The sequence below is a fragment of the Bombina bombina genome, chromosome 4 (genome assembly GCF_027579735.1).
Source record: "Bombina bombina isolate aBomBom1 chromosome 4, aBomBom1.pri, whole genome shotgun sequence".
Classification (NCBI taxonomy): domain Eukaryota; kingdom Metazoa; phylum Chordata; class Amphibia; order Anura; family Bombinatoridae; genus Bombina; species Bombina bombina.
In genome coordinates this window covers 527,113,859-527,127,170 of record NC_069502.1, presented here as the reverse complement: position 1 = coordinate 527,127,170, position 13,312 = coordinate 527,113,859, and the positions used below count along the sequence as shown (strand labels likewise).

The following is a 13,312-nucleotide window of genomic DNA, read 5'->3' as shown; positions in this document are numbered from 1 at the left end:
GGTGGAACCCCATCTTAGAATGTGTACCAGATGTACTGATTTCATGTTAAACAATAAAGATAATTTTTTGTCTTTAAAAACATTATCACCAGAGGATTCTGTCGTGGGGGTAGTTATGCCGACTAACTCTCCCCACGTGTCAGACCTTTTGACTCCCGCTTTAGGGACTCACGCTCAAATGGCGCCAAGTACATCAAGGGCACCCATAGCGTTTCTTTACCAGGGGATTCTGTCGAGGGGAAAGTTATGCCGACTAACTCTCCCCACGTGTCAGACCCTTCGACTCCCGCTTCAGGGACTCACGCTCAAATGGCACCAAGTACATCAAGGGCGCCCATAGCGTTTATTTTACAAGACATGGCAAAGGTGGTGAATAATATTCTGGCAGCAGTATTAGTCAGACTACCTGAAATTAAAGGAAAGCAGTTAGCTCTGGGGGTAGATACAGAGCATACAGACGCTTTAAGAACCATGTATGATACTACCTCACAATATGCTTAGTCTGTGGGTGATTTTTTTTTTTTTTTTTGACTCAGGGAAGATGATTTAACCTGATTCTGATATTTCTACATTTAAAATTTATGCTTGAGAACCTCCACTTGTTGCTCAGGGAGGCTTTGGCTGCTCTGAATGAATGTGTACAATCGCAGGGCCAGAGAAATTGTGTAGACTGGATAAATAATATGCAGTGCCGGTGTGTACTGATGTTTTTCCAATACCTAAAGAGGTTTACTAAAAATTTTTTTAATAAGGAATGGGATAGACCAGGTGTGCCGTTCTCTTCCCCTCCTATTTTTTAGAAGAATGTTTTCTAATAGTTACCACCACACGGGACTTCTGGCAGACAGTTCATAAGGTGGAGAGAAGAGTTTCTACTCTAGCTAAGCGTACCACTACCTCTGACGAGGACAGTTGTGCTTTTTAGATCCAATGGATAAAAAATGTTTATTCAACAGGGTTTTATCCTGCAGCCCCTTGCATACATTGCTTCTGTCACTGCTGCTGCGGCGTTCTGGGTTGAGTCTCTTGATGAGGCTTTACAGTTAAGCGACTCCATTGGATGAATATATTTGACAAGCTTATGCTAGCCAATTCCTTTGTTTTCTGATGCCTTGTTCATTTGACTAGACTAACGGCTAAGAATTCTGTTTTTTACTATACTGGCGCGCAGAGCGCTATGGCTTATATCATGGTCAGCTGTCGTGACTTTAATAAATAAGCTACTTAACTTCCCTTCAAGGGGCAGACCCTATTCGGGCCTGGTTTGAAGGAGATTATTGCTTATATAACTGGAGGAAAAGGTCATGCCCTTCCTCAGGATAGGTCTAAATCAAGGGCAAAAAAAAAAAAAAAAAAAAAAAAAAGTCTAATTTTCGTACCTTTTAAAAACTTCAGGGCAGGTGTGGCATCCTCTTCCTCTAAGGCAAAACAAGAGGGAATTTTTGCTCAGTCCAAGGCGGTCTGAAGACAATCGGACCTGGAACAAAGATAAGCAGGCCAAGGAGCCTGCTGCTGCCTCTAAGGCAGCATGAAGGAACGGACACCTATCCGGTAACGGATCCTATAGGGGGCAGACTTTCATTCTTTGCCCAGACGTGGGCAAGAGATGCCCAGGATCCCTAGGCATTGGAATTTAAATCCCAGAGATATCTTCTGGATTTCAAAGATTCCCCCCCCAAAAAAGGGGAGATTTTGCCTTTCACAATTATCTGCAAACCAGATAAAGAAGGAGGCATTCTTACATTGTGTACGAGATCCATCCAGTTCCAAGAGAGGAACAGGGACAGAGTTTTTACTCAAATCTGTTTGTGGTTCCCAAGGAGAGGGAACCTTCAGACCTATTTTGGATCTAAAGATCTTAAACAAATTCCTCAGAATTCCGTCATTTAAGATGGAAACTATTCGTACCATATTAACTATGATCCAGGAGAGTCAATAGAGGACTACAATGGATTTGAAGGATGCTTATCCTCACATTGAGATGCATAAAGATCACCATCGTTTTTCAGGTTTGCCTTTCTAGACAGGCATTACCAGTTTGTAGCTCTTTCCTTTGGGATATCTACAGCCCCAAGAATCTTTATGGAGGTTCTGGGGTCGCTTTGGCGGTCCTTAGATCGCGGGGCATAGAAGTGGCCCCTTATTTAGACGACATCCTGATACAGGCGTCAAACATCCAAATTGCCCAGTCTCATACGGACGTAGTACTGGCATTTCTGAGATCACATGGGTGGAAAGTGAACAAGGAAAGAGTTCGCTCAGTACATAAATGAAATCGGCTTAATGGTAGCGGCAAGGGACATAGTACCGTTTGCACGTCTACATTTCAGACCGCTGCAACTATGCATGCTCAGTCAGAGGAACGGGGATTACACAGATTTGTCCCCCTGTTAAACCTGGACCAAGAGACCAGAGATTCTCTACTCTGGTGACTATGTCGGGTCCATCTGTCCAAGGGTATGACCTTCCGCAGGTCAGATGGGACAATTGTTACAATAGATGCCAGCCTTTTAGGTTGGGATGCAGTCTGGAACTCCCTGAAGGCTCAGGGATAGTGGATTTAGGAGGAGACCCTCCTTCTAATAAATATTCTGGAACTGGGAGTGATATTCCATGCTCTTCAGACTTGGCCTCAGTTAGCAACTCTGAGGTACATCATACTCAGTCGGACAATATACACGACTGTGGCTTACATCAGCCATCAAGGGGGAACAGAAGTTCCCTAGCGATGTTAGAAGTCTTACAATAATTCACTGGACAGAGACTCACTCTTGTCTATCAGCTATCCATATCCCAGGTGTTGAGAACTGGGAGGTGGATTTTCTAAGTCGTCAGACTTTTCTTCCGGGGGAGTTGGATTTCCTCCGGAGGTCAAGACCAAGCAGGAGAGGGCTTTGGTGTTTTTGACAGCGCCTGCGTAGCCACGCAGGACCTGGTATGCAGATCTGGTGGACATGTCATCCTTTCCATCACGGTCTCTGCTTCAGAGACAGGTCCCTCTACCTCAGGGTCCTTTCAACCATCTAAATAGAATCAATCTGAGATGGACTGCCTGGAGACTGAACGCTTGATGTTATCAAAGCATGGCTTCTCCGAGTCAGTCATTGATACCTTAATACAGACATGAAAGCCTGTCTCTAGGAAAATTGAACATAGATATGGTGTAAATATCTGATTGTTATGAATCCAAGGGTTACTCATGGAGTAAAGTCTGGATTCCCAGGATATTATCTTTTCTCCAAGATGTTTTTGAGAAAAGGGTTGTCAGCTAATTCCTTAAAAGGGGACAGATTTTTACTCTGTCTATTTTTTTGCACAAGCGTCTGGCAGGTATTCTAGACGTTCAGGCATTTGGTCAGGCTTTGGTTAGATCCAAGCCTGTGTTTAAAACTGTTGCTCCGCCATGGAGCTTAAACCTGATTCTTAAGGTTCTTCAAGAAGTTCCGTTTGAACCTTTTTTGTTCCATAGATATCAATCTTTATCTTGGAAAGTTCCTTTTAGGTAGCTAATTCCTCGACTCGTAGAGTCTCCAAGTTATCTGTGTTACAATGTGATTCTCCTTATCTGGTCCTTCGTACGGATAAGGTAGTCCTGCGTACCAACCTGGGTTTTTTCCTAAGGTGGTATCTAACAAGTACATCACTCAAGAGATAGTTGTTCCATGCTTGTATCCTAATCCTTCCTCAAAGAAGGAACGTCTATTACACAATATTGGACGTGGTTTGTGCTTTAAAGTTTTACTTACAAGCTACTACAGTTTTCATCAAACGTTCACCTTGTTTGTTGTCTATTCTGGACAGAGGAGAGGTCAAAAGACTTCAGCAGCCTCTCTGTCTTTTTGGTTAAAAAGCATAATTCATTTAGCTTATGAGACTGCTGGACAGCAGCCTCCTGAAGGGATTACAGCTCATTCTACTAGAGCTGTGGTTTTCACTTGGGCCTTTTTTAAATGTGGCTTCTGTTGAACAGATTTACAAGACGGAGTCTTGGTCTGCGCTTCATACTTTTCAAATTTAACAAATTTGATACCTTGCTTCTTCGGAGGCTATTTTTGGGAGAAAGGGTTTTTTACAGGCAGTGGTAACTTCCGTTTAAGTACCTGCCTTGTCCCTCCCATCATCCATGTACTTTAGCTTTGGTATTGGTATTCCATAAGTAATGGATGATCCGTGGACTGGATACACTTAACAAGAGAAAACATAATTTATGCTTACCTGATAAATTTATTTCTCTTGTAGTGTATCCAGTCCACGGCCCGCCCTGTCACTTTAAGGCAGGTAATTTTTTCATTTGAACTACAGTCACCACTGCACCCTATGGTTTTTCCTTTCTCTGCATGTTTTCGGTCGAATGACTGAATATGGCAGTTAGGGGAGGAGCTATATAGCAGCTTTGCTGTGGGTGGACTCTTGCAGCTTCCTGTTGGGAAGGAGAATATATTCCATAAGTAATGGATGATCCGTGGACTGGATACACTACAAGAGAAATAAATTTATCAGGTAAGCATAAATTATGTTTTATATATATATTTATATATATATTTATATATATATATATATATATATTTATATATATATATATTTATATATATATTTATATATATATATATATTTATATATATATATATTTATATATATATATATTTATATATATATATTTATATATATATATATATATATTTATATATATATATATTTATATATATATATTTTTATATATATATATATATATATATATATATTTATATATATATATATATATATATTTATATATATATATTTATATATATATATATATATATATATATATATATTTATATATATATATATATATATATATATATATATATATATATATTTATATATATATATATATATATTTATATATATATATATATATATATATATATATATATATATAATTTATATAAAAAATAAATAACATTATGCAATAAAGAGACACATGTAGCCAGAGCCAACACCAACAGCTTTCTAGAAAAAAATATTAAGTCTCATATACCGGTATGTTGTTCCTGAACTTGTGTATGTGTGTGGAGGAGGGGGCCATAACTCTTTATTTCAAACAGATTGCACCACCCTCAGTCACAAATAACAAGACACAACAAAGGCAGTTGTATAACTAAATCAGAGATAGAAATAACAACAATAACAACTCTCTAATGCACTTTACAATTGCCAATGTGTACATGATACTGATATAACAACCAGGGCTTTAGGTACAAGACAAAAAACCTCAGCGTTTCTCTTGGTAGTATTCTATAATAACATAAATGTGATCTTTATAGTATTTGAAAAGAATGCTAAAGGTTGTGGATATGTGACCAAATCACGTTTATTGCCCTATCATTTGATGGAAGCTCGGGTATAATGTGTGCCTAACACATCCCTCAGATGCAGTTGTCTCAATATTGCACAGTGCAAACATTCATAAAGTACAGTGTCTATTATTAAATGCACTCTATGTTCCCGCCCCTAAAAACGGCCCTGTACTTACCCCACAAACTCAGTCATCCTGCATGGTCCCAGTCTACAGACCATGTACAGTACATCTCACTTCCATCTCTGAGACCTAACAGGCGCTAACTGTCTGTTCCAGCAGCTTCTCTGCTCTCCTCTGTACCTCGTCTCTGAACTGAAGCCAACGATGCTGCTGCTCCCACACACACACAGCTCTTAGTGTGCGAGTGTCATGTGACAGCTGGCTCTCGCACACTAAGAGCTGTGCGGTTAGAAAAACTATGAGCTGTCCTGTAGGTGGCGCTGAAGGCAATGCTGAAAGTGGAAAGGGCTTTTGCCTATACTTCTATCTATTGCACTGCACAGCATGTGCGATAGATAGAAGTCTTAGGCAAAGGCCCATTCCACACTTCAGCCTAAAGATTTAAAAACTGCAATTTTAATGTGTTTTAGTCAAAACTGCAGTGGAGCTTGGAGGATTTTTTTATTTAGTCAACATATAAAGTTTAAAAATTTAATTAGTTTTTTTTTATTTCTCAAATTTTTTTTTTTGTTCATCAGGGGTCAGGGGGTTCACATGCTCAAGTATAGAGGAGCCTCCACTGCTCCTCTTAAACCAAATGCAGAACTATTAAAAAATCAGAAAATAGTCAGTTATGTTATTCTGAAACTTATTCCTGCACAAGAAAAATTAAATGTGACTGCTTTTTCCACCCTCTTTCAATTACCAGTTAAACTTTTGATAATCAAATCTTAATCGCAAATAATTGTTTGGTTTTGTGTTGGGTATGAGTCTGATTTATTTACCCGGTACCTCAATATCTGCTTTAGAGAGGCAAACTACTAAATAAAATATAAAAGGATGGTCTGTATTTCATTGTGATTTCTAAGAATATGTCAGGATATAATTACTTATGTATTTCACTATGGTAAAATGTGTGCTCACTACTTACTGTCTTTAAGAAAAAGTATGTTTTATAAAAGGAACACTAAAGTCAAAATACTACTATTGTGATAGAGCACACAATTGTAAACAACTTTCCAATTCACTTCCATTATGCACCTTTTTATATGCAGACTTTTTGAGGCACTGGCTCCTACTGAGCATGTGTAAGAATCCACAGTATATACGTATATATATATATATATATATATATATATATATATATATATATATATATATTGTAATTGGCTGATGGCTGTCACATGGTATACAGGGGGAAGGAACATTGAACAAACATTGAAATGTGTCAGGAAAAAAAACTTGCTACTCATTTGATCTTCAGACTAAGTGTATTGGTATTGCCTTTTTATTATGCATGTGTTCATGCTGTTCTACTGCTTTAATTTGTCATTTTAATTGAACTAATTTACATACGAGCATCACTGGCTGTTTTCCTATAAAACTCTCAGATTACCCTGTTATCAGTTTTGATGGAAGGAAGAGAATGATCCTGAGCACTATCTCATGGATGGGAGGAAAAAATCCGTTCTTAGGAATTGCTTACATAACTGTGGGCTCCATATGTTTTTTCCTTGGCGTTGTGCTGCTTATCATACATCATAAATATGGAAATCGTAATACTAGCGCTGATATTCCAAATTAAATTTCTGTCTTGCATGTGTATCTAGGAAATGTACACGGCTTGTATGTTTGTGCCCTAATGTAATACTTTTTCTTTCTGAACAGTGTTCATTTTAAGGCCCTTTTATTGTCATGCCCTGGGAAGGGGGAATAGCAGAGTATATTTATAAATCAGATGTGCAAGGTTTGATATGTTTTTGTTTATTTGTTTTCTCTTTAATATAAGCTAGCGCCATGTGAAGTACATTATTTTTAATATGTAATTAGATAAGCATAAATCTGCAACCTTATCCAACAGATATTTTTATTGGGGTGGTGGGGACAAAACACTCAATGAACATTTACACTTCTGTAGACTAGAACACATTTTCTCTTAACAGAAGCTGTTACTGAAAAAAGGGTTATAACCTGCATCCTTGTATTGCCACTGGACCTGTTTTAGAGTTTGTGGGAGCTCTGTATACATGAGTCTAGCATGTGAAATTGTAAAACTAATCCTCGCTAAAATTTGTATTTTGTCATAATTGTGCATTCCAGCTTTTTTTTTTTTTTTTTTGGTGTTCTGTAATTCTCTCTTTTCCTATTCCTTTTTTCCTCTTTAACATATACCTTTCCCCCTCTTGGTCTATTTTCACTTTATCTCTTGTAGCTTCATATAGGGCACTAGGGAGTGAAACAATAATAAAAATGTTGTTCTACTGAGAGAGAAAAAAAGACGGTTTCCTTTTAAATGTATGTTCCAGTAACAACCTGTCTGGAGCTGGTAAGGAAATGGGCAGTGTTAGTCATGTTGGTACATAAACCATCTTTCTCATCCTTAGAATGCACTAAATTGTATATACCAGTAGCAGTGACCCACGCAATAGAAGTGTGCCATTATCATCAGGGGCAGCTGCTATATATAAAAAAAAAATATATATATATATATATATATATATATATACCCTTTAAACATTCTGCAGTCTAGGTAGAGGGTCCTGGCTGGGATATTTCATGGAAAAGATGACCTGCTTATTCCCCTAGTTTAATTGAAATAAATTCTGTCATCATGCGATTTACTATGCAAGGCAATCCATTTTGCACATAATGTTTTATGAAGTGTTTTACATCTGAATATTTTCCTGTGTTTGTTTTGTTTTAAGACGGAGCTGGGATCTATGGCCTACAGTGTATTGGCTGAACTAAACCTCATTTAAACTTTTATTAAAGCTAATTTCAATCTTGTTAAATTATATCTGATTGTTGATCTTTTTGTTGTAGTAGGAGGGCAAAATCATAATTCGCTTCCATTTTTAGATGTATATTACGTAGATGGTGGAGGATTGTTTTCTGTAATTTGCCTAATTTTAATGATGTGAATATTCTCTGGTGTTTAAGTACAGTCCATTGCTTAAGTTATTTTAAATCTATAAATAAATGTACATTTTTAATTCAATATTTTTAACATTTTTTTTTATCTGTTTAGTTTGTGAATATTGCGGACTATTTCCTTTTTGACCAATACTAACTCATTGATATTTAACTGATATATTTAGTTGACTTAAAAAAAAAAAATATATATATATATATATATATATATATATATATATATATATATATATATATATATATATATATAAATAAAATTTATACCATTAGGTATCTGAATGGTCTTAAAGAATTTCAGGGATGCTGATCCTTGTGATTACTGTTTGCTGCTATATGAGTTAAATATTGAATGATGAATTACACTTTTCTACTGCAAGAGCCAAGATACAATTCCCAATGCATTTTCAGTGACACCAACTACTATTACACACATAGATTGTGGTCAACCAAATTACCTGTGAGTACTTGTGCTAGCTTGGTGTACATTGCACTATTTAATGTTTCATATTCAAATCAACCTTTTGTCAGTAATGGGTGAAACCATGTAGTCCTGTTACCACGCAATAATAAACCCTATAAGATAACTGATTGTAAACTAACAGCATCAACATATTGCCGAGTTAGGTAACTTATGCACATTTACATCCCACTTTCGAGTTCTCATTATATATAGAAAAAATTGTATGACGTTTATTTGAGGTTTTGTATCTTATAATTTTAAGGTGCTAAATAATTTCCCCTCCCCAGCTTGCTCTTTTTTGTTGTACATATTATGGCTGGAGTAGTCAAGAACAATGCCATTAAATAAGTGAATGATGCACTTTATTGGGACCAGCTGCTTCTTCCAGCAACTCAACACCAACATGAGCTGAGTAGGACGAGGAGGGGACATTTTAAAGCAAACAGCATTGTCAAAAGGAAAAATTTGAACATCTTTGCAATACTAGTTTTATACGATTTTTATTATATTTAATGAAATGCTCAAATGTGGATTATAAGGTAGATAAACATACTTTTGTTTTACCATTTACATGTCTTTTTCCATATATTTCTGCCAGTTAATAAAGTATTATACTGTATTTGTTGTCTGTGATTTCCGAAAGATTTTAATAGAACAAACTTAGCAAATTCTATGTAATGAAATTAAAAAAGAATAGTAATGTGTGATACTAGAATTAGAGACATTAAAATCAAGATTAAACTTTCATGATTCAGATAGAGCACACAGTTTTAAACAACTTTCCAATGTACTTCTAGTAATGAATTTTGCTTTGTTCTGGACACAAATATTGGCACCCCTGCATTTCTGTTAGATAATGCACCACTTCGTTCAGAAAATTGTTGCAATTACAAATGTTTAGGCATCCTCATGTTTATTTCTTTTGTTTGCATTGGTATGACACAAAAAAGTAGAAAAAACTCCAAAAATGGATTGGATAAAATTGACACCCTCAATTTAATATTTGGTAGCACACCCCTTGGAAAAATAACTGAAATCAATAGCTTCCTGTAACAATCAATGAGTTTCTTACACCTCTCTACTGGAATTTTGGACCACTCTTCTTTCGCCAACTGCTCCAGGTCTCTCAGATTGGAAGGGTTCCTTTCCCCCACTGCCGTTTTGAGAGATCTCCACAGGTGCTCTATGGGATTGTGATTTAGACTCATTGCTGGTCAGTTCAGTACTCTCTAGTTCTTTGTCTTAAACCTTTTCTGGGTGCTTTTTGGCTTGTGCTTTGGGTCATTGTTTTGCTGTAATACCCATTACTCTGATGGAGACCCAACTTTCTGACACTGGGACCTACATTGCACCACACAATTCTTTTGTAGTCTTTAAATTTAAAAAATTCCAAGGCTTTTTTATGTTTCTGTGTCAGCAGTGGGGTCCTCCTGGGTCTCCTAAAATAGCGTCCCTTTTCATTCAGATGGCGATGTATAGTGTGAGCTGACACATTTGTACCCTCTGCCTGAAGGTCAGCTTGAATTTGTCTGGAAATTGATTGAGGTTCTTTATACACCATTCGAACAATCCATTGCAATCTTTGATCAGATTTTCTCTTTTATCCACATCCAGGGAGATTAGCTACAGTTCCATGGGCTGGTAATTTCTTGACAATGTTGCGAACAATGAACACAGGAACATTAAGATCTCTGGAGATGGACTTGTAACCTTGAGAATGTCCATGCTTTTCCACAATTTTTGTTCTCAAATCCTGACAATTGTTTGCTGCTCTTTCTCTTCTCCATGCTCAGTGTGGCACACAGAGACACAGAACAGAAAGGTTGAGTGATTTTTCTTTTTAAAGACACGATGAGTCCACGGATTTCATCCTTACTTGTGGGATTACGCCTCCTGGTCAGCAGGAGGAGGCAAAGAGCACCACAGCAAAGCTGTATATATATATAGCTCCTCCCTTCCCTCCTACTCCAGTCATTCTCTTTGCCTGTGTTAGTGATAGGAAGAGGCAAAGTGAGGTGTTATTGATTCTTCAATCAAGAGTTTATTATTTTTAAAGTAGTACCAGTGAGTGCTGCTTTGTTCTGGGGTGTAGCCTAGTCCAGATCAGTCTCTACAGTAGAGCATTTGGTGGCTTTAAAGCAATGGGAACTTGTGGGACATAATTCTCACTGCGCCTCCCATATACTGTTGCTGCCCTATCCGGAGAAAACTTCTGAGGGATTTTACTCAGTGTTTTCTTATGATCCTCAGGTCCATGTGAGCAGTAGGACTTCACACACCTGGGAGCAGCTTTTGCTGTCGGCAGATAGTGAGGTAAGTGCCATTTTTTTTATTTCTGGGCTTGGAGAAATAGAAGAACTCAGAAGGAAGTTGGCTACTTACACTATATATGAGCAGCCCTTAGTGTAAAGTATGGGCTCTTTATTCAGGTATGACTTCTCCCCTTAGATTGGGAGACTATACTAGACAGCACATGTATTTTACTTGTCACAGACACTCTTGACGGTGCTAGTACAAATATGCCGACCGGGGGTTTGCATTATTGACATGGCTCCTGTTGAGCATACTAGGCTATGTATTCGTAACCGGTTAAACGAGGACAGCATGATACAGGGAAGACTCGTAAGGTTTACATGCTAATTGTAATGGATCACTATCTCCCGACGGTTATATAAACAATCGTAACCGACCGGGAGATTTGTATACTGACAGTGCTCCCTGTAAGAATTTTCACTGTATATCGCATCGCTCTCTTTGAGAGTAGTTGGGCACTTGTGCTTTTCATACTCTGGCGTTTGCAACGATAAGGCTGACCAGGGGACGTTTATTATACTTATTTAGTCATTATTTTTTTCTTTTCCCGGCTTACATAGTTACCGCCCACGATGGGTGGTCCTTAGAGAGACGGCTCCTTTCATAGCGCGCCTTTTTTCTCCTCTGCTGGGGAGTTGTGAATTTTCACTGCATAGTGAGTTGTGCAGTGAATACTAAGGCAGTTTTCCCTTTGTTAACAAGGTAGAATGTGGGAAGGATGTTTTGGTTACACGGATCAAGTGCACACATACAGTATACAAATATTTATACTTCTGTCCTGCCTGGGAATTAAGTCATGCTGTATAGGAAACATGGTGTTCTCAGTGTCTATTTCATTATGGCAGTACTGATGAATTACCTCAGCAATTTATCTGAGACATCCGTGGTTGCTTGGGTTAGTTCATCCATTTTGATAGGATGCTGCAAAAGCACAATAAATATGTTATTTTGCATTTAAAGAAACAGTACTGTTTGTGTCGATTTTTTTATTATATACTCCTCCTAAAACTATTGTTGTTAAAAGCCTGGCGTCATTTCTCTTGTTAAGTGTAGTCAGTCCACGGGTCATCCACTACTTATGGAATATATCTCTTCCTAACAGGAAGCTGCAAGAGGATCACCCAAGCAGAGCTGCTATATAGCTCCTCCCCTCACATGTCATATTCAGTCATTCTCTTGCAGCCTAACTAAAGATAGGTCGCTGTGAGAGGTCTGTGGTGTTTTTTAACTTAGTTTATTTCTACAATCAAAAGTTTGTTATTTTAAATGGCACCGGAGTGTGCTGTTTGTTCTCAGGCAGTATTAGAAGAAGTATCTGCCTGCGTTTTCTATGATCTTAGCAGACGTAACTAAGATCCACTGGCTGTTCTCATCTGAGGAGTGAGGTAACTTCAGAAAAGGGGAATAGCATGCAGGGCCCCCCTGCAAATGAGGTATGTGCAGTAAATTATTTTTCTGAGGAATGGAATTGACTGAGAAAATACTGCTGATACCAATGTAAAGTAAGTTCAGCCTTAAATGCAGTGATAGCGACTGGTATTAGGCTGATGAGTGTGTGTACACTGAATGTATTTTTCTAAGGAATGGAATTGACTCTGAAAATACTGTTAATACTGAAATAATGTATGAGCCTTAACTGCAGTAAAAGCGACTGGTAGCAGGCTTATTAATAACAATTCATAACTTTTCAAATGTATGTTTAAAACGTTTACTGGCATGTTAATCGTTTTTTGTGAGGTACTTGGTGATAAAACTTATTGGGGCATGATTTTTACCACATGGCCATCTTTGTTTTCTGCATAGAAACAGTTATCTGAGCTTCCCCACTGTTGTAATATGAGTGGGAGGGGCCTATTTTAGCGCTTTTTTTGCGCAGTAAAAATTCAGTCACAATCTGTCTACTTCATCCTCCATGATCCAGATCGTCTCTAGAGAGCTCAGGGGTCTTCAAAATTCATTTTGAGGGAGGTAATCAGTCACAGCAGACCTGTGACAGTATGTTTTGACTGTGATAAAAACGTTAATTATTAAATTGTTATCCGTTTTTGGGTATTAAGGGGTTAATCATCCATTTGCTGGTGGGTGCAATCCTTTGCTAACTTAATACA

At 37.6% G+C, this 13,312-nt stretch overlaps 1 protein-coding gene across 1 annotated transcript in view; it reads left to right on the top strand.

Moving 5' to 3' along the window:
* Positions 1-8,498, top strand: part of TMEM30A (transmembrane protein 30A) — a 65,746-nt gene extending 57,248 nt beyond the window's left edge. Inside the window, exon 7 of the mRNA XM_053710447.1 lies at positions 6,892-8,498. Coding sequence (XP_053566422.1) covers positions 6,892-7,085 — 194 coding nt within the window. The 3' untranslated portion in view covers positions 7,086-8,498. The remainder of the gene's footprint in view (positions 1-6,891) is intronic.
* The last annotated feature ends 4,814 nt before the right edge of the window (positions 8,499-13,312 follow it).